We start from the raw sequence: 22,189 nt of genomic DNA, 5'->3' as shown, positions 1-22,189 counted from the left end.
TATATATAGTATATATTATATATTAGTTTGATTTTAGTACAGCACAGAATAAGCCAAATAAGCCACTTCATTCTGTCTTTAAAAGATCTTAACACTGACTTAAGTGTGAGATCTGATCTCTCAATCAGAACAAATTATATCATCATTTCAAAATAAAAGAGCTGAGTGAATGCTACTTACCATCATGGTGGATTCAGTTGGTGAATCCTTTAACTTTTCTTACAGAACTGAAATAAGCTTCATTAATTTGGACTTCTGCAGACAAGTCAGCCACAGTGTGTACACGGCCACAGTCTGATGGCCTTGGTGTGATACTTCTAGCATTTGAATAAGGAAGGAAGATAATTAACCCTGATCATCTCATCATGCTGACAGAATTGTTTTTCCAGGACTTTTCCTCCCTAGCCAATGGGTCCACCCTTTCAGCGCTGCTTGAGCACTCTGCAAGAACTTCTTTCTAGTGAGAGCACTGGTGCACTACTGACTGAAGCACAAGCTCTGCAAGGTCATGTTAGGCTCCTTCACTAGTGCTAATGTGGATGACTAGCAACATCTAACTGCTGCAGGCTCTTTCGCCCAGTTCCAGTGCTGGACACCTAGCCCCTGACATGACTGTGTTTTGAGATGGACCTGTGGGAGATTATGAGGTTTAGATGAAGTCATGAGGTAAGGCTTCAGTGATGGGGTTAGTGACCCTGTAAGGAGAGACATAAAGAACTAGCTTCCACCCAGGCCTCCACGTGAGGACACATGGAGAAAGCAGTTATCTGCAAGCCAACAAGAGTCCTCACCAAAACCTGACCATGCCAGTACCCTGACCTCATAGTCCCAGACCCCCAAACTGCCAGAAAACAAATTTCTACTGAAGACAGTCCATGGTATTTTGTGATGACAGCCAGAATTGAATAAGGCACTTACTTTTAGAAGAACTTTGTTCTTGCTTTTTAGAGTCTTGCATTTGTACAAACACTTTAGCAGGTGAGAAGCTCTTCTGGGTACTATTTTGGTTCCATTGGGAACCTTCTGCTCCACTCTACTCTGAGTGAAAAATACAACCAGCACTCCCCAGGGATGGGACCCTGGAGTATGTATTTTAAATGAGCAACCCTGGCAATTTCTGTACATGCTAAAATCTGGGACCCAGCACCATAAATAAATTGAACTATCCTGCATCAATAACCCTGAATTATGAGGCCTTTAAGTACTTGTCACATCGGCCCTGTGAAAAGTAAAGCTGAAATGACATATTTGAGCAGCACAGGCTACAGGACATATAACCCTTCATTTATTTGGATTATTGTTGTTGTTGCTGTTGTTACTGTTTAAAATTTAATCTCCATAGGTGACTGCCATAGGAGCCTACAAAGGCCCTTCACCTGTGACCATTTAATGTCATGCTCCTGCTTTATCAAGGAGTAAGGCTTTTAAAAACGTTACTGTACGGGGGCTAGAGAGATGGCTCAGCTGTTAAAAGCACTGGCTGCTCTCACAGAGGACCTGGGTTCAATTCCCAGCACCCACATGGCAGTTAACAACCATCTATAACTCCAGTTCCAGGGGATTTGATGCCCTCTTCTGACCTCCTTGGGCACTTTATGACATAGGTGAACTTATACGCAGGCAGGTGATATTCTTTTTTTTTAAATACTTAAAAAAATTGTTTTAGAAGAAGCATTATATTCAATAGCAATTTCCAGAGCAAAGATGCATCTCTTTCAAAATTGGCTGCAAATTTTTAGCTTCACAGTTGAATTAATACAGTTATACAATATTGAGCTCAGTACAAACCCTGTAAGACATAAAATTGAATGAGTTTTTAACCTTTAAAAAAGATCTCCATTTCATTTTAAAATATACTGTTTCTTACAGAAAGACTAATTGTTTTTGCTAATAACACTGAGATGTTGGAGCATGCGTCTCTCATCTGTATGTATCTGATTATTACTAGTCACAATCAGTTGCACTCAGATCCTTGACACCTGTGTGTCTATAAAATCATCGGGTAGATTTCAGTGGTAATGTTTATCACCTCTACTAATTAACATGATGTAAATTTTTATGGCCCTCCTCACATATAATACTTTTTTAAAATTTTTTGATTTTTGTGTGTGTGTATCACACAGAACATCCCAAACCATTTTATTCAACTATATACCCATTTCCCAGATGGCACCCTCCCATAGCCTCCCTCCCCCCAACTAGAGCCTTTATACTCTGTTATCCCTGCTATTGTCTGCTGTGTTGTTGGCACCCCAGCCAATCCCCACTACTTGTCCATTTGGTGAATCTAGTCAGCCTATCTAGAGGTCTTTGTTTTAGGAAGGTCAGCTGTTCCTCATCTAGCATCAATCAGTTGTCAATATTCCTTTAGATAAGATTGGGATCTGCTGTTCATTTTCCCAGTTCTATGCTGGGTTACTATCTGGGAGTCCCTTTGGCCACCCTGGCCAACAACTCAAAAGAAGGTATCTCCTATCTGACATTGTTGCTTGTTATGTAGCCTTTAGCTATACATATGGACTCTTAAAAAATATTGGCCCCTCTAGTTGGCCCCTTTAGTCTTTGGTTATAATTTCCTTTTGGGTGTTTAAGGCCATAGATAAGGCGATATATTCTTATACAAAATATTTTTTAAATGTTACTGATTCTTCTCAGATACTTGAGTTAAGGAGTTTAAGATGTCCTGGATCCTTTCTTTTACCAGTTCCATCTATGTGACGATAAGTCAAAGGTCCTACTCAACCGTGGTTGGCTTTGATTAGAAGCATGGAAGAAATGATTCTTCTCTGTTGATCCTCCTCTTTGTAGACTGGACAATGGTTCAAGTCCATCTGGTGGGGTGTCCTCAGTCTCCTTCCCAGGACAGCTGGGGCTACAGGGAGACCCTGTCTCAAAAAGAGACAAAAAAAGATGTTTACTAATACATTTATTGTGTCTTTCATGAGAATTCAAGTGACATATATTAAACAGCCTCTTTCTAGATGAGTTTTTGTCTTTTGCTTTTTAAAGCGGTATGTTAACAAATGCCTCCCCTTTTGTGCCACTACTGCACACATTCCTGGATGGTGAGGTCATGTTTTATTTATCATTATTCATCCCAGTGCCATGGAGAACATTGTTAAATGTCCGTGTAACTGAGGTCCCTAACTTCTCACTTGATCCCAGGTTCCCTGGTACAACTATCCAGCCCGTCACTCTAAAATACCAAACTCAAACCAGCATCCCTGACATGTGACTCTCAAGGTTGTCAGTTAGGCTGGAAAAAACTGAAGGTCATCTATGGCCCAGGGTCTGGTCCTGCCAGTGTCAAAATCCCAAAGCTTCCCTTGGGAATGCTGTTTGCTGGATCCATCCTTCCCATCCTCTGCCTGTACCATCCTCCAAGTCTTTATCAAATTATCACTGCATTATTACAGCAGTTTTCCAGCAGAGGCAAAGCAAGTCAACTTTACTGAGCATCTGAGATGTATGCTGTGTTTTTAAGGTATTATCAAGACTTAATTCTCCCAACAATACCATGGTGCAAGCATTGTTTCCTCCCTCAAAATTTAAAACTGACCTCAAAAGAAACTGCCAATGTTACACTGTAGTAAAATGTAGGGAGACAAGGTGGAGTCTGCCTGGTTCTTATCCACTTTGGGGTTTCCTGTAGCTCTCAGTCCTCTTTCTATCTGCAGTCACACCTAGAATGGTATCCTTCTCAGGCTGTTTGGCTATGCCATGCTTTTGCAGTCCCGTACTGTGTATTTCAGAGCCTCGCTAACTATCAGGGATATTCACAGCCCACCCTACCCTGCCAGCTAACCTTCTTTTCCTTGTTCTCAAATTGATTCCTCACTATCTATAAACATACTATCCTGCTTAGCCCTGCACCAGCCAAGAATATTTTCTAAAAAAGTGTTAAAGTACTCAGAATGGGAGCGTCATGATGAGATATGTGGGTCTGGTGACGTCAGGAAGTACTGAGAGTGAGGGTTTCCTACCTGGTAGCTGCTTAAAACTAATTTAGAGCCCATATTGGATCTTAGGTTTTCTATTTTACTCAGTTGGTGGGAGGCTTGAGAGAAAATTTTTGTTATAGACAGAATATAAGAGGCTGCTGCTCGTTCTTCATCTCAGCTGTGATTTCTTGACTCTGCTACACCTATTTCTGGAATGTTCTTTCTGTGGTTTCCATCCCTGAACATCTGAATTCTGCCCTTCACCAGTTCAGATCCTTCTTACCTGCTATGGTCCAGCTCACATCATACCCCTCTGTCAACAGAGAGTTAGGTTTCATGGCCAAGGTGCTCAGCAAGATTCCTTTCATTCTGAAATGTGAGGTCTTCTGGTCCTTTCTGCGACCACTCCTGCCCATATGAATCTTAGCTTCTATCACACAAACCGCTGTTCATAAACTGAGATAATTTTATTTCTCTCCTTGATTTCTGTCCTGGACTATTCTCTTGGGTAATACCCATGTCCTCAAGTTTCATTGAGAGTAAATGTTTAATGAGTACTATAAACTTTTTATGTCATCTCTACAGGGCCTGATACAGTGTAATCTATAGCCCCAAACACTTGTTTGTTGATTCTACTCCTGCAACTTGAAAGATCAGCTGAATGCTAAGTAAGTTCCTAGAGGTTATGAAGGGATAGAGAGTTAGATCAGAGTGCATAAGTCTTCTCCTAGGCTTTCTCTGCATTCCGTGCTGCATCCAGGGAATAAGAAAAATGAGCAAGAGGTTGAAAATCAAGATATTATTATTATTATTAAATTATATGCCAAGCTTACATGTTGGAACATTTTGATTCAACAATGAATAGCTTTTAAAACAATGGCTCTCTGGATTGAATCTCAAACTTCTCGGGACTCAGTGACAAATGAACACTATTAATTACCTTACATCCTATATGAAAATGAAGTAAATAACCAAATACTCAGTCCATGTTGCAAGCGAACAAACAAGGTACCATCAGTGTGAGCCACAGCAATGAGAATAGCACCCAAAGTATTCTGATGGGTCAGTTTACCACATTGAAGAAAGGGCCTGAGCCAGCTGGTTCAGATCTCAACCCCATGTTAGGAAAGGCAAAAAGATCAGAAGGAGATACAGATTAGAAATGAAAAGGTGTCCGGAGGCAGCCACCATGCTAGTTGTGAAGTTGGGGACAGTGGGGTGGGAAGCTGCAGGCCCTGAAAAAGGACATGAAATCAGCAACGAAATATCTAGAAACTGGCAGCCAAGGTCCCTCTAGCAAGCAGCACCTGCTAGTCAATGTGGCCACTGCTGGAAACACTTGATACTACTCAGCATGCCTCCACATATGTCTATAGAAGGAAGAGAAAAAAATCCCACCAACAGCTTGATAATGTTATCAAAAATACATCTCATAATATATATATCCTTGGAAGAAATGTGGGGGCCACTCTAAATACACTCTAGCCCCTAAGTGCACCAGCAGACAAGGTTGGAGGAAAGCAGTCATCAGTTAACTTTCTAGTGTAGGGGGTTTGGGACTACCTAGTCCCCTGGCACCATGCCACTGTTGCTGAGCCTGCATTTACCTATACACATGGGACAGCTTCAAAGTTCATTGGCACCATAATAACCAAACCAGCAAGAGAAGATACCCCATTTAGGAAACAAGAAGGCATAGTTTTCTGTTATAAAGACTTCCATGTAGGGGTGGAGAGTGGGCTCAGTGGATAAAGGTGCTTATCACCAAGTCTGATGACCTGAGTTTGAGCTCTGGGACCCATGATGAAAAAGAGTACCAACTCCTGAAAATTGTCTTCTGACCGCCATACAAATGCTATGACATGCCCTTCCAAATAAATAAACAAGTGTTTTATAGATATATATGATATATATGACATAAAAATTAAAATGAAAGATTTCCATACTTACAAACCTAGAAGAAAGCTGGGTCTCTGCAGTGATACATTCCCTGAGTTTCAGAATTCTTAATGAATTATAAACCTGTTAGGTGTATGTTAATTTTGGTATTTGCTCTACCAACTGTTAGGGACAAGAAGCTGTTATATGTTAGAGAAAGGAAGCGCAGGTCTCCTATCTTCTTTCCCTTCATCTTCTTATGAGAACATGAATGTTATTTTGCCAGATTCCTAGCCTCAATAACCAGAAAAAGCAAAAGAAACCTAACAGTGTGCTGTTCTCTACAAAACCCACCAGGAGCAGAGGAAGGGCCCCAGCCATTGCCCACCTGACTCTTGGAGATACTTCTTAAATGTGTGGTCCCAAGAAAGGATCAGTCAAACACTTTCTAGAATGTACATATTACACTTCCAGGAATGCATTTTGTGTCTGACTCCATTAAGCCAGCTCTCATATTACTTTACATTTATTCATTTTTACGCCTGTCTCCTCAAGGATACAGTAATGTCCCTAAGAACAGAGACTGTCTCTTTATTACTATTCGTTCTCAGTCCACAATGGAGAGCACCTTTTGAGGACTAGATATTGATTGCTAAGTAAGACTGAAGACCTAAGGAACAGATAAATTTTCCCTCACATCAAAGAATATCCTTGATCACATATGACAGTGTGTAGAAATAATGGTATTCTTTCTATAAAAAGAATATAAAAAATGCATTGATGAAAGTTAATAATCAGATAGTAAAGTAATATAAGAAATTATTCTTTTAATCAATTATTCAGTTACAGATTTCTGTTTAAACACATCCAATCCTTAGTCATGCCCCAGAGGCAGTTGATAAATTTGATGTCTCTTGATTTTTATCTTACATAAACTTATGTTTTGTCAGGACAGTCTGGGGACAAATAAGGGTAAATCTTAAAATGAGTAACTTCCAATGATTAATAATTTGGCCTTCTTTCTCAAATAAATTCATTTTCACAATCCATTTGAAACAAATTTTTACTATTTCAGAAAGACTAGAGACAATAAAATTAAAAGCTCTGTGGAGGGTGGAAAAATGGCTCAGCAATTATGAACACTGGCTGCTCTTGCAGAGGACCTGGGTTTGGTTCCTAGCACCCCGATGGTGGCTAACAACCAGTTCCAGGGGAACAATGCTCTCTTTTGGCCTCCACAGACATTGTATGACACTGGTGCACTTACATAGAGATGGGCAAATACATGCAGAATAAAAAAATAAATTAAAAAAATTTAAAGCCCCATTAATTCAGTCTATAATTGAATAAGAATTAAGACAAAATGAACCCCCAAAATGAAAAGCTACTGATTCCAGAAAAGTTCATATTTGGATACTTAAATATATTAGTCACTCTGAGTTAATTTTGTATACTCAGCCTCTAATGTTATTAGAACAAAGGGACCTGGTTTTCTGTAAGGAGCATCCACGCCTGAAGCCCAAAGCCCGAGGTTTCCAGATGCCCACTCCACCTCATCACCCTGAAACCTGTGTTTCAGCACAGAATTCACATCATCAATTTTATTTGACAAAATACATTTAGAGATGCAAAACTGGATAGAAAATCAGCGAGGTCATGGTCTTTTTATTTTTTTAAAAAGGTCACACATCTCTGGGCATTTCAATCTCATGAAATTTTTTAAAGGATCAAATATATATTATCAGATCTTATTTGAATGCTGAAAATAAGAGAGAATTCTATCTTTACGTTTGTTTGAGACATGATCTTTCCTATGAAGACTGGCCTGAGCTCAGTGATTCTTTTGTCTCAGCCTCCTGAATGCTGGGGATTACAGGTGAGAGTTACTATGCCAAGCTTAGTTCTCTCTCTCTCTCTCTCTCTCTCTCTCTCTCTCTCTCTCTCTCACTGTATTCCCTGCATGTATACAAATGCAGCTATGTTGTGCAGTGGTCAGTGACCCAAGGAGGTTAGAAAAGGGCATTGGATTCCCCTGGAACTGGAGACCACCATGTTAGCTGCTATGTGTGTGCTAGCAATCGAACCCAGGTGCTCTGCAAGAGCAGCCTGAGCTCTTAACTGCTGTGCCATCTCTCCAGCCAGTTTTCTCTTAACAAGAATCTCAAACTAGGTAATTATAGACAAATATCCCTGACCTAGATACTAAATTAAAGACAGTTCTATAACAGGCAAGGTGATTATTTTCCCTGAAGACCCAGGTCGGTCAAGGCTTCTTCCTACCACAGCCACAGGAGCTTGGATGACAGCTCTCTCCCTCCAACACATTTTCCACAGAGTTTTACTGTCTAATTGTAAACTGGGGTAAGGATTTATGGGATATTGTAGATAGAAGGTTTAATGGTTAAGGACAACTTTAATAAATAGAGAGAATAAAAACATGTTGTTGCATCACAAGAATGAAAATTTCTGGCATCCTTACTCAGAGGGTGGGCAGTCCAGGACTGGGACCTGTCACCAATGCAATACTGAGAAAGGGGACAATGGTAAGTGATATTTGTCAGGTTCACTTTTGCTTTGAGAGCTCCTCTTCTCTTTGCCCTGTCCATCATCCTCCTATCTTACTAGCTCTCTCAACTGATCTGCTATCAGCAAACTGCAAGGATGACTAATCAGCTCCCATGAATGAGTTAATGCTAATGAACAGCTTCTCTGTGGTTCCTCCCAGGAGTAAATTCATTTTTAAAATGTCTTTGAGGAAAAGAGAAATACTTTAGCCCAAGAAAGCCACAGTAGAAACATCATAGCCTTGAGAACCTGTATGTTTCCGATGGCCAGGGGCTGCTGTGAGTTAGGTGTCCACCTGCAGCCTCAGGAAACAAGGCATGGGACATGGTTAATGCACTCCCACTCAACATGTGGCTACTCCAGAATATTCTGCATCTATTAAATGTGGAAGTGTAGTACTAAGAGAATTTGGGATGGGGGGTTAGAAGACCTCATTACACTGTAGAAATTATTATCCACCCGTTTGTTTAATACCATCAGTCATAAATGAAAACATTCTTCCTTCTGCAATCTTGGTTCTGTTTTTAAAAATACTGTCAGCACCTATATAAACAAAACATAATCATAGAGATGCCTGGCTTAAAGATGATGGAATAAAGGACTTTCTTATTCCCTTCTCCACCCCCCACCTCCCGTGCACAACAAAACAAAGAATAGCAAAGCAAAGTTCATAAAGCCAAGAGACATTTGTAACCCCCAGTCATAATATATGGAAATGGTAAAGAAAGAGGTAGAAAATAGTTCATCATTTAGAGAAAAAGGAAGTTCCAAATGGAGTGTGCCATAGTTAGCAGGCAGTTCCATTCTTCTCACTGCCGGAGAAGAGCAAGACAAGAGCAAACTCCAGGAAGGAGGAGAAGGCTGGAGCCTAAAATGAGGGGATTGCTGAAGTCCATACAGGAATAGGTAGAAATGTTCCCTCTAGACCCTGAACATACAACTGATAGAGTCAAATGACAACCCTTCAACTCTCCTATGAGAGAGAATATAGACTCTCTGACAATAAAGAAACAGATAGACTGGATGTAAGGATACCAGAGCAGGCACCACACTAGTAGGAATCCCTGTCCTCTTCCATAACACTAACAGCCAGCTTTATGATTTCCCAGTCCCTCTTGTTGTAAGGAATATACTTTTAAGATATGTATCTCTGAAATCAGAAAAAAAAATGCTAAAAACGGAATCTTAAGAAAAGAAAAAGAGGTCTTAGAAACAAAAATTTTAATGGCTAGAGTCTGCATATAGCTCAGTGCTTAAGCATGTTCTCAGCCATACATGAGGCCCTCTGTTTAATCCCTAGCCCTACACTCCCACCCTGTGTGTTTGTCTTTCTTTCTCTCTCTCTCTCCCTCCCTCCCTCCCTCCCCCCCCCTCTCCACGCACTGGCTATGATGGAAAAAATTCAGTGAAAGGGTTGGAAGATAGAATAAAAAATTTTTCTTAGAAAGAGTAACATAAAAGTATTAGAAAATAGGAGAGAAGAGATAGAAAACTAGGAATTAGTCTAGAAACTCTAACACTGAAATAAAAGGAATTCTAGAAAGACATACGAAAGACTGAAAATAGTGATTAGGAAACAATGCAAAAAGTAAAACAAGAAAAGTTCCCAGAACAGAAGGGCAGAAACTCTAGGTTCAAAAGATTAATTCAAGCAGTGAAAAAAGACTCACTTTAAGGCGCAGCTTCATAATCGCTCTGTGAAGAGATCACTATGAAAGCTTCCTGAAAAAAGAAAAATTTAAAGGCCACATACAAAGCTACCTGGTCAGAGAAATCTAGGAGTATTTTCAGGAAAACATACTCAGAGATTATAGAAGATTTAGCTAAAGAACCAAAGACCAACTGTAACAAATACTCATTTCAAGAAAAACAAGTAGGGGCTAGAGAGATAGCTCTACAGTTAAGAGCTCTGGCTACTCTTGCAGAGGACCTGGGTTCAGTTCTCAGCACCCACATGGTGGCTAACAGCAGTCTATAACTCTAGTTCCAGGGATCTAATGCCCTCTTCTGGACTCTGCAGGCATTGCATACATACAGGCAAAACACTCATACACATAAAATAAAAATAATTTTTAAAAAAGGAAAACAAGTAGTTCTAAAAGAAATGCAGTCATATTATATTGCTTGTTAGCCATAAACATGGTTGCATGGATATATAATGAAGACCTTAAGTAAGATATTGGCCAGAAAAAAAAAATTGTGTTCTGGAGGACAAGGAAAGAGTAAGGCACATCTGTAAGTGAAAATTCTCAAGATTACTGATCACATCTCAGTGTCCTGCACAACAAAATGGCAGCACATAAAGAATCCAAAGTGTGATGAAACAGTGGCCAGGAGAGACGGGGAGGGCCCAGGGGACAGGCTTGCTGTTCTTAAAACCTTTTTAGCTTTCTATCTAACTTTCAAAGCTCTATTTGTGCATTACTTTGACACTGTATAAAATAATTTAAAATAAATCAACCAAAATGACAACTCCATATTACACACGATGAAACTGTGTCTCTGGGGCACAAAACTGATAATGTAATGAAAAGTTTCAAATTACTAAAGGCCTCCAGCTTAGTGTCATTCCATGCTATTCTTGAAAATTAAACAATTACTGTGAGGAAATCTGCCCTTTCTGTCATAAAAGGCAGACTTTCCCTATCAAGTCTAGAAAGATTCAGTGGTCACTCAGAGAATATCTGACTTCTCTGCCAGGTCCGAGGTGGCCCTAAACTAACCCATACAACATGCTCTTAATCCCACAGCCAAGCCAACTGCAGAAACTAATATCCAATGAGCTGCCTGGGACATGAGGCACCTTATCCTCAGCTCTACCCTTTTAGACAGAGCTGAGCATCAACAGCTGATATGAACTTGCTTGGTAACTCTTAGAAAGTCACTTCATCTTGTAGACTGATTTCCTTGATTGATTTGTCAAGCAGTGATGACAAAACCTACGTTACTTTAAGGTAGTGTGATTCAAGCCGGAGTGGACAGGACAACAAGAAGTATCACACAAGCACAAACTGCAGTTTTTATTATAACTAAGCTTTGGCAGAGTTCTTTTCTAGAATTCTGTCTTGGTAAAGGAGAATAGTACTGAGAGTTGGAAAGACTTTGCCTATAGTCACTAATGCAAGGGTTGATCCTTGTTGAAAGTAGACTTGTAAAAATCTTGCCGTCTTGAGTTTTTGCTACCACTGTGTCAATTCTTCCTTTTTTCTTGAAAATGTCTTAGCAGCCCTGCATTGGCACTAGCCTGCCCCTCTTTCTTTGCATCTCAAGTTTTCCCTTAGGACACCAGTTGAGATGTCCTGTTCCTCTCTTCATGGTTCTTGGACAGTCTCATTCAAACACACAACTCTTGAACAATTTTCTCAGACAGCAAGCTCAGAGGTTCTCCCAAGTACCATCCTCGAATTTCCATCTTCTTCTTGAACATCTTCATGAGAATTGTCTGAAAAATCCCAGTCTTCTGGTCAAAGTAACAAAACCACCCCTGATCTAGCTCCTTTTGTAACCGTTCCTGATGAGTACGCTGAAAAAAAAAAAAACCCCATTGATTTTTTATCTGAAAGTCTCATTCATTTTCGTCCCACTGACACTACTCTGTAACCTACCCCAATCCCAGCTTTGAGAGCTGCAGCAGCTGTCTCTTCATCTGTCCCTTCGCATTCTGTCAACTGCCACTTCAATGTATGCTGCACAGAGTGGGTGGGATCTGCTACTGTTTTTAAACAGCCACAGGTTGCCACTTGTGACATCCTAGTATTTAAGAAGCAAATCTAAATGTCTCCAAACTATACTTCTATACACACCACATTCCAACCAGACTCAACCGTGATCCTGAGACACATCTGCCTTTTTTTTGGTATGGGGGAGGAGTGAGGGGGCTTGAATGAATTATCCACCTGATCTCATCCTAGCAATCCTTCAAGGCCATAATAATAGCCTTAATGTCTCTGCAAACTAATAGCCTTCTCTCTTTTGCAGTTGGCTTTTCACAGCTCTGTCTTCATATGGTTTGGAGTAATACTCATTTTCCTCAGATTTATGGCATCATTGCCCACACCCAGCTTCTTGCTCACCCTCCCTCAGGAGAGGAGGAGAGCTATTGTCCTCATCTTTGTAGGTTGTTGTATCGTGCCAAAACTTTACACATCTTGAGAACCATCTTTGAACTGAAACTTGAGAATACACTTTCAGATGATTTCTGGTTTCATCAAATATATTTAATAATTGAAAATCCCTGATGATGTTATTTGGTCCTAGTTTGCAGACAATTGCAAAGCAGGTTTGTGTGAGTCAATGGTTGAATCAAGAGTCTGTCAAAGGATGAAGACATCACTAGTGATACAGCAGATGAGTCTTAGCCTGCTGCTGTACAAATTTCCAAATAGAAATCTGGAGTGTGGATCAAAGAAATGAGCAGCAGGAATGGTCCCTTCTTCCTTCCTTCCTTTTTTTTTTTTTTAAATAAAAGTGAGATTCTGTTAGGAAACTAAAAAGGGGATCATGAGAAGAGAGGAAGAGATCTTAAAGGCAGTGGGAAACAGAGTAATAAAATACATTCAGAAAGAAAATAAAGGGGGAACTAGGAAGGAAGTAAACCAGTGCAGGGAGGAGGAGTCACAGGAAGAGTGGTGAAGGATGGGAGCAAATGATGAAAAAGATTTGAATATGCTGTCGGGAAACACATTACTTAATATGCTAACTTTAAAAAATTAATTAAAAAACAAGATGGGATTCTGTTCTTAGGATCCGACTGGATTCTAAACTATGCCGTGGTACTGCAGCTCTTACTGAATGAAAGTAATGTAATGTAAAGTAAATGATACACTTATTATGACTCTGGGGTTTGCTCTGACTGCCTGTCCTCCTCTAAGTACTTGCTAGAGCTGTCCGGCTCTCCTTTAAACCATGATACCGAAACATGGTGGCTTTATTCCACTCAGTACAAAACAAGGAAAAGAACTGGTCTCTGCTACAGATAACAAGCCAGTGTCTGATGTCACCAGGTTATATCAACTGATATCAACTCAAGTACGCAGGAAGCTTCCCTCCTCCTCCAAAAGCAGCGTTTATTAACGTGCATCTCCTTAAGGTGACCAATCTTCCCGACCATTACAAAATAAGAAGCCACGCACTGTGTACCGTAAGTAGAGAGGAAAGGGGTAAGTGCACCAGTCAGACAGTGAGTGTACAACAGAATCAACTCCAGGGCTTTGCATAATTGATCTCAAACTTCAAAAAGGAGAACACCATAATCTCTATTCTGCCCTACTTTCTCAGAAGTATGGGTGCCCTATTTCGTTGAGATTTAACGCAATAGGAAGAATTTTTAAAGAATCAAGAAACTAAACAAGTTCATAAAAATCAATTTGGCAAAAAGAAAAATGGACAATGTTCTGATGAAACCTCAGAGAAGGGCAGAAGCCAGGTGACAGCGATGAGCCTAGGGATGCCCCTTCCCTCCACTCCAGGCAGGTTCCCCTTCCAGCTGTCGGTTTCTTTGTTGTTGTTGTTGTTTTGTTTTTTGTTTTTTAAGGAATGCCCTTTCCTAGGGGATCAGCTCCCACGCTGACTTCTGTTCAGGTTCCCTACAGGCCATTCCAGCAGGCCTGCAAGGGCCTGAGCCTGCCAGGCCTAGCTCCCTCTGGGTCGCCTGAGGCCTTGGACCCGCTGGGGCAAGCTCTGGGCAGCAGGGGCGCTGCAGAGCCCGGCCAAGGGAGAGCTGCTTGAGGGACCCACTGGCCCCACATGAATCCTGGGATCCCGGCGCCCACTCCCTCCTCCTAGGATGTGCTCCTCAGGCACTGTCAGCTGGTGCGGAGAGGCCCGGCAGACCCATTGCCCTCTGCACCTTTGTATCCCAAAGGTGGCTGAAGCTGGAAAGCTGGAAATTAAGAAAAGCGGCTTTCTCGCTCATTCGAGTACCAACTATTACTTTGCCAAAAGAGGAAAAAGGGGGGGGGTGAGGGGAGGGGAGGGGAGAGGAAGAGAAAGGCGGATAAGAAGGGGAGGGGAGAGGTGAGGAGAGTTGGGAAGGGGAGAGAGGAGGAGAGAGGGAGGAGAGAGGATGGGACGAATGAGGAGTAGAGGAGGGGAGGAGAGAAGAGAGGATTGGAGAGGAGAGATGGGAAGGAGAGGAGAGGAGAGAGATCTAGCGAGAGGAGAGGGGAGAGGAAAGGAGGGGAAAGAAAGGAAGGGATTGGAGGGGTGAGGAGGACAGGGGAGAGGAAGGGCAGGGAGGAAAAGCAGAAGGGAGGGTAGAGACAGGTGAGGAGAAGAAGGGAAAGGAAGGGAGAAGAGGGGCAAGAAAGGGAGGAAAGGGGGGGAGGAGAGGAGGGGTGAGAAAGGGCTGAGCAAGGAGGGGAGGGGAAGGGAGGGCGCTGCCTGTAGGCTGCCGCCCAAGATGCGCTTAAGAGAAGCTCCAAGGAGTCCCTGGGACTCAGCGGCCGCCCTCCAGGGATGCCAAGCCCCGTCGGGGAAACTTGCAGCCACAGGGCGAGCACCGCACGCGCCAAAGCCCTGGCCGTCTGCACCGAGGCCGGAGCGGTGTTGCAGACCCAGTTCCAGGCCCTCCTCCATTCTCCCGCCGTCGGTGGCAGTCCGCTGCCCGGCGCGTACCGGAGCCGGGCGGGGCGAGCGCAGGCGGTCCGGGCGCGGAGCCCGCGACAACCCGGAGGCGCGACGCTGCGCGGGTTCCGTTCTGGGTCCGGCCCTCCCCGCGCAGACGCTCGGGTACTCACGCGTCGGGCCCCGGGGACTGCGGCGCGCGCTGCCCGGGAGGTTCCAGCCCGCCGTTGACTCCTCTCCAGCCCCGGCCGCGGCGATGCGATTCGGCGCCCTCGGCCTCGCGGTCCTCGTCCTCCGGCGCCGGCAAGGTCACCCTCGCCGGTTCGCGGCTCTTCCTGACCTTGGTGGACATCGCGGCACCGCGGGCGGTCAGCAGCCCGACCGCCAGGCGGCCAGCCCCGGGGGCAAAGCGCGAGGCCAGCAGCAGAGCTCCCGACACTCGCCGCGTTGCCGGCTCCGCGCGCTCTGCCCGCCCGACAGCATCGCTGCGAGACGGCGAGGCTTCAGAGGAGGAGAGGGAGGGGAGGAGGAAGGGGAGGAGGGAGGGGAGGCGGGAGAATCAATTCCCAGGCAGAGGCCAGAGGCGCAGGAAGCAGACAGACCAGCAGGTGGGGAGCCTAGAGATAGGAGAAACTTGCCTCCCACTTTTACATCTACAGACCCGAGTGTCTTAGGGAAGAAGAAAGGGAATCAGCAGACTGGGTCAGTGTTCTGGCAATCGTTTTTACCCACATGGAGCTCTCCAGGTTTCCAAAGCTCGGCTTGTTCTCTGTTCTCAGGCTCCCCCGAGGCTGCAGGGGTGTGTAAATGCAGTTCTCTTTACCTCATAGCTGTCAAGCTCAAAACGTGCAAGATGCGTTAGTTCTCATAAATCTCCAAAGCATCTAACAAGATTTATGAACTTTCCAAGAAATATTTTTCAGCAAAATGAAAATTTGTTGACCTTCCTCAGGGTCATCCACCTTGTTCTTTTGGGACTGGGAACAGAGCCTTCTGGATTAGGCTAGGCTGTCTGGCCAATGAGCCCCAGGAATCCACCTAGCTCTGCCTCCCCAGTTCCTGCCACCACATCAGGCTTTTAAGGGAATGGAATGCAGGTCTTCCCTAAATTATTTTTAAGGTTTAAAACACTGCACTTAAAATTCAAGGTCACTCAATCTTCTGGAAGGAAAAGTTGCAGAGTTTAATTAGTGGGCATCTTTGAGATCAAATAACCTAGCTATCTTGTTTTTCATTTTATTTGTTTTTGTAGTGGAGCTAGGAACAGAACCCAGTGCCTCTATCACAGAGTTTCACACCAGCCTGTATGCCTCTTACAGATGAGGATGCCGCAGCCTAGAGAGACTGAATGGATTTCTCAAGGTAGGTAGGTAGGTACTAGGAAAGCTCAGACAGACCCAGAAGCATATACTCCAAGACTTGCTGTTGCCTCAGACAGATAGTTTTCCAGCAATCCACATTGGAGGAAACAGCAATACCAAACATGTTATGAGATAAAATAAGATTCGTTCACTTTTTTGTTTTGTTTGTTTTGTTTTGAGACAGGGTCTTATTATGTAGCCCTGACTAACCTGAAACTTGCTCTGTAGACCAGGCTGGCTTTAAACTCACAGAGATCCACCTACCTCTGCCTCCTGAGTGCTGGGATTAAAGATGTACACCACCACACCTAGCCATTTGCTTGTTTACTTTTAACTTTATCCAATTATGTTGTATTTTGTGGAGAAACTTCTCAAAATCCAGATAAAACAATCACCGAAATGACTCCTTTTAATTCCTAAAACATCAAGTATTGTGTATTTAGTACATCCACTTTAAGCTTGTGTTTAAGGAAGCATTGTGATTTATTTTGACCTCTTATTCAGAGAAAACAGGAACATTTGGAAATCCCTTTCACATGCTACTTCATAGGGAAGTATTTATTTCCATAAGTGAGTAACCAGACCCTCTTTTCAAAAACATTTTATTAATTTTATTTTGTGTGTATGAGTATATTGCCTGCATGTTGGTAGGTACACCCATGTTGTGCAATGCCTACGGAAGTCAGAAGAGGACGTTGGATCCCTTCAAACTGGAGTTACAGATGGTTGTTAGCCACCATGTGGGTGCTGGGACTCAAACCCAGGTCCTCTGCAAGAGCAGCCAGTGCTCTTAACTGCTGAGCCATCACTTCAGCCCCACCAGACCCCTTTGATTCCATATTTGAAAGACTTCTAATGCACGCTGCCTTCTCTACTTGGGTAGCCCTGCATCGGGTAAAGTTTCCATGGTCTTTCCTGCCTTCTGTAGTATAAAGAGAGAGACTATGCTTAAAGCATGATCTGATCATGCTTTTCTTCTAAAAATCTTTGGTGACTTCCCATGCTTTAGTTTAAAACTCCAAATTTGGCATGCAAGGCCTCTCTGGTCTGACCCTACTTCTTTAGTCTCTCCTCTTGCTCTTCTTGGACATTCTAACACCAGTAACTCTGGACTTCTTGTTCATCCCCTGACCTTCAGGCCACTTTCCCATCTCCCCGCCTCTGTCTAAGTCATTTGCCAACACCTAAATGTCTCTTTCCTTACCTACTTCTGTCCTCACCTAAAGACCTGGCTAAGAGGTTGCTTCTGGTCTGACAGCCTCTGTCCTGATGTAGTCTCTATAGATCCTGGAGGCTATCCACTTTATATGTACCACAGTCTCACCATTGAACATATCACTTGATGATAACCCTTTATGTGCTAGTCTCCTCTTTCAATTTGAGCTATTTAAGACTTATCTGTCTTTGTACTCACATGAGGGCTCTGCTAAATGGCAATCTAATGAGCTGAATGAGTTAATGAGTCCACAGGTTCCTTATAATTATATAACAAGTTCATGATCTGGCCTTCCAAGGCTCTGGGAGTGTAGGAATCCCCAGCATTTGTTCCCAAGGACTACCATAGCAACATTTCAAAGATGGAGTGGCTTAAACAACCAAAATTCATTGTCTGAGTTCTAAGTGCCAGTAGGTTATCTGCTTCTCAGTCCTCTCTCCATGGCTTGTGTGTGGGTGCCTTTGCCCTGCATCCACACATCCCTTCTGTTCCCCAGTCTCCTCTTCTTATAGGGATTCCACTCATATTGGTCTAGGGCTAACCTGATCACCCCATTGTAGCTTCATTACCTCTTTGAAGAATCTACCCCCAACTAATGTAACTTTCTGAGGTACTGGAGATGAGGACTTCAACATGTGAGTTTGGGACAGGAACAAAGTTCATCAAGCATACACACTGACTTGCCTGGATCAAGGGAGCTAAGCTGTTCTGTCCTTTGTTTGGGGTTTTTGAGATAGGTGTCCTGTAACCCAGGCTGGCCTGGAACTCAATATGGAGGCTTGAACTTCTGATCTTCCTGCTTCCTCCCTGCAACCCCCACCCGAGTGCTGAGATTTCAGTGCATCACCACTCAGGTTAAGTGGTGCTGTGGCTCAAACCCAGGCCTTGGTACATCCTAGGCAAGCACTCTATCAACTGAGCCACATTCCTAGCCTGATTCTAACATTTTTATTTGTAAGAACCTTGGGATTAAAGAAAACCTAGAAGAGATCTAAAAGAAAGAAATTCTTAGAAGAGAGGAAGCATGGTTCCTTCCTGAGATAGCCAGCTTTGTCTTTTTATTTTCTTCTTTTGTAGAAAAAGATCTTCAAATTGTATATGTACATTGTTGGCTGCCTCTATGCCATTTACATGTTCTTTTGGGGGGAACAAAAAAATCAATATGCAATATTCAAAGTATGTACTGCTTTCAACTAGTAATATAGCCATAGCCAGGCTATGGAAGTTTTCTTTTCCTTCTCCTTAACCCCACTCTTTCTCTCCATGCCTATCTGTGACACATCTGAGAAAAGACACCGTGACACATAGCCTGTTGGTTAGATCTGGCAGTTTTCCCAAAGAAGCAGGAGTTGAGGTCAAGGATAATGTATCAAGCACACATCTTTCTAACTTCATTATAATAGAAAGCTCTCACAAATGGACTTTGCTTTTTAAAAATAACTTTACATCATTCATTTTGTTATCAAGATAAAGACTAAATGTTAGAACAATTGAACCCCAGGATCCCTGAACTTCCTATGTACTAATTAATAACTGAGTGCCTTTTACACAGAATTTACAGCATCCTGTAAACTGTTTGTCACTAATGCTTACTGTTCTTATGGGCCAAGCAGGTGCTAGGCAGTTTCCAAACTTAAAGCATGTGTGTCTTAGTTTGTTCTTCATCGCTGTGACAAAACACTCTGACCACTACCAACTTGGGGAGGAAAGGGTTTATTCAGCTTACATCTCCCAGGTCACAGTTCATCTGGGAGCCCAAGGTAGGAACTCAGGGCAGGAACCTGGAGGCAGGAGCTAGAGCACAGGCCATGGAGGAATGCTGCTTACAGGCTTGCTCCCTTAGCCCCTGCTCAGCCTGCTTTCTTATGCAACACAGGCCCACCTGCCCAGGGGTGGCACCACCCACAGTGGGCTCGGCCCTCCCACATCACTCATCAAGAAGATGCCCTTCAGACATGGCCACAGGCCAGTCCAATAGAGGCAATTTCCCGATTGAGGCTCCCTCAACCCAGGTGTGTCAAGTTGACACCAAAGCTATCCAGCACAATGTGTTTCAGAAATTTCTTCCTGAGTCAGAAGTTTGGCATTTAAAATTTACTTTATTATAGAAGTTATAAATGGTAGTTGTATTTCTAGGACAATTAGCTTAAACTTTCAGTAACAATATCTAAGAGCACATACTGTAGACGAGAGGCCTCAAATTAAATCCCCCCCTCTGCTGTTCATGGCCTCTGTGACCTTAGGGAAACCTACTTAACCTCTCTGGGTCTCTATCACAAGAAGTAATGTTCACAATAGTTATTATGAGAATTTTTGTGTCTGTAGCATCGCCAACTCTGCCTGGCACACACTAAGCACCACATAAACTTTAGTTACCATTTGTCTATTATTATGACTTCTAGACCAAGAGAATTGTGAAGTCTGGGACCTAAAGCTGGGGTCCATCATGTGTACTCTAAATGCTACTCTTTAGTCAGTTTTTTTTTTTTTTGTATGTTTTTTAAACTAGCATCTCATGTAGCCCAGGTTGGCTTCCAGTTCCCTATGTAACAGACAATAACCTTGAATACCTTATTCTCCTGCCTTCACCTCCCAGGTGCTGGGATTACAGGTGTGTGCCACCATGCGTGGCTTTAAAACAGACATTTACTTATTTTTGCAGTGCTGGGAATTAAACTCGGATCTTGTGTATGCTAGGCAAGTGCTCTTTCACAGTGCTACATGCCCAGCTAGATGACACACTTCCTAGCATTTCTCAGTTGCATCATTTCACTTGTTAGCCTGTTTTCCACACTGGGCTCTAAGTCATCACAAGCCAAGGAGATTCCACGAGTCGGTAAATGTCCTGTCTGACCTTGTCACACCAGTGTAATAATGAAGCTGAAATCTAGTGAGTGTTCAATAGATAATGACAAGTAACAAGCAGCAGTGGCAGTTGCAACGGCCAATGAAGAGATGAAGAAGTGGGGAGGGAGAGATTGTCCTTCCTCACCCAGGGGAAACCAGCTCAGTGCTAATTGTAAGTAGTATCTGAGAAGGGCAAAACTTGTCGTTAGTGTTTGTCTGCCCACGCCCTCCTCCTTTCCCTTCCTCTTGGTACCCATCTTCCTTGACATAGGAAACTCTGTGATGTCATATTGCTTTAATCCTCCCAGTGTGATTCTCAGGTCAGCTCCATTCCATAGTGCTTCAAGTTTCACAGTGGCCTCTGCATTCCATTAGTCCAAATTGCTACTCCAGGTTAGCTAGTCCTAGCTGTTAAAGGGCAAACATCTCACAGGAGACACACTCACATGTACAAACACCTAAAAGCCCTTAGTATTTCAAAGGATTTATATTTTTCAAAAATGTCAGTGTCTCCATAGAGCAGAATTACTACCTGTGTGTTAAAATGAAGTAAAAGGAAGATGCTTTGGGGTGGGGAGGTGAGGAGCTACAAAATGGCAAGCCAGACTTGGGGTAACTCTAAGTTTTCCCTCCTGCTCTCCCTTTGTTCTGGAACATCTCAAGGATGGCAACTGGCCCTGGGTGATGGCATCCTTTGAATCAAAGAGAAAATGTGCTTACTGTCTAGTATAATAAATAAAATGCTTTCAACTAGGTGTGCTGGCTCACAGCTCTCAGGAGGCTGAGCTGAAGGACTACCATGAGTACAAGGCAAGCCTGGACAACATAGTGAACCACATAGTCCATGCTACAGGCTTAGATCACCTGACTCTGTAGCCACCTAAGCTTGGGGTCCCTTCTTATGGCCACATGCAGAGCTCCTCTGGCCCTCTCTGTTACTGTGAGAAAGAGATTTGGAACTGGTGCCACTGATGACAGTGGATGCTGTTGTTGCTGTGATAACTGTCCTTTGTCTCTGGTCTGGGAGCTTTGAGTCTTGCGTCACCATTTGAAAAACTGTGGTTGACCCCCTCATTAGCTTACAAGCAAGGGAAAACCTAAACCCTTCATAACACTGTAGAATTATTAAATTTTACAGATGAAAAAAAAAAGTATACTGCTCTCCACAGAGCAGAACTCCCCAAGAGTAAATTAGATTCTTAAAGGGCTTGTAATACCTTTCCCAAGTGGCTAAGCACATTATTAATCCATTTCTCTATGCCCAAGGACTCTTTTGCATACTTGTTAATACAGTCTTTAAAATGGGAAGTTGGTTCCCAAAGGAATCAATGCTCTCTACCTAGTAAGTTTGGCTTGATGAGTATTGCAGCGTTTACTGATAGTGTGAAGAGTGAAGATTCTAAAGCCACTCACTATGCCAGGCTTTCCAGTGCTACTGTGTCTGGAGATGTGAGGAAGGGAAGCCTTAGTATTCATTTCTTGACCTTACTCAGAGTGAACATTCAAAACAAAAATCTGGCCAGCCTTTATTTTTGGCAAGGTTAAAAACAGCTTTACTTTGTCCTCATCTCTGTGATCCCTGCTGACCTTCTCCCAAAAACTATTTAAAGATATGTTCCTCAAAGTTATATTTGTCCTTCCTTGAGGGTGAGAGAGCATTCCAGTCATTTAGAAACGGAAACTGGCAAATGGGTCCTGCAAGTCTAGTCACCTGTTAGAAAGAGAGGTTATAAAGATAGAGGGATTCAGCCTATGAAATTGTTTATTTTATTAAGCCTCAAGCTCAATTCTCCCAGTATCAAAAATGTTTATTCTCT

General features: G+C 42.9%; 1 protein-coding gene across 4 annotated transcripts in view; it reads right to left on the bottom strand.

Moving 5' to 3' along the window:
• Trpc3 (transient receptor potential cation channel subfamily C member 3) overlaps nt 1-15,430 on the bottom strand; it is a 78,064-nt gene extending 62,634 nt beyond the window's left edge. For 3 of the 4 annotated variants that reach the window (XM_008849237.3, XM_029554149.1, XM_029554150.1), the window contains exon 1: nt 15,122-15,430. In XM_008849237.3, the coding sequence (XP_008847459.1) occupies nt 15,122-15,300 (179 nt within the window). In that variant the 5' untranslated portion in view covers nt 15,301-15,430. Of the gene's footprint in view, nt 1-180; nt 318-15,121 lie in introns of all 4 variants that reach the window. The other variant, XM_029554151.1, reaches the window with a different exon arrangement.
• Nucleotides 15,431-22,189: the final 6,759 nt, after the last annotated feature.

The sequence above is a fragment of the Nannospalax galili genome, unplaced genomic scaffold, assembly GCF_000622305.1.
Source record: "Nannospalax galili isolate Female #2095 unplaced genomic scaffold, S.galili_v1.0 scaffold64, whole genome shotgun sequence".
In the NCBI taxonomy this organism is placed as follows: Eukaryota; Metazoa; Chordata; class Mammalia; order Rodentia; family Spalacidae; genus Nannospalax; species Nannospalax galili.
This window is presented reverse-complemented; position numbering and strand designations above follow the sequence as displayed.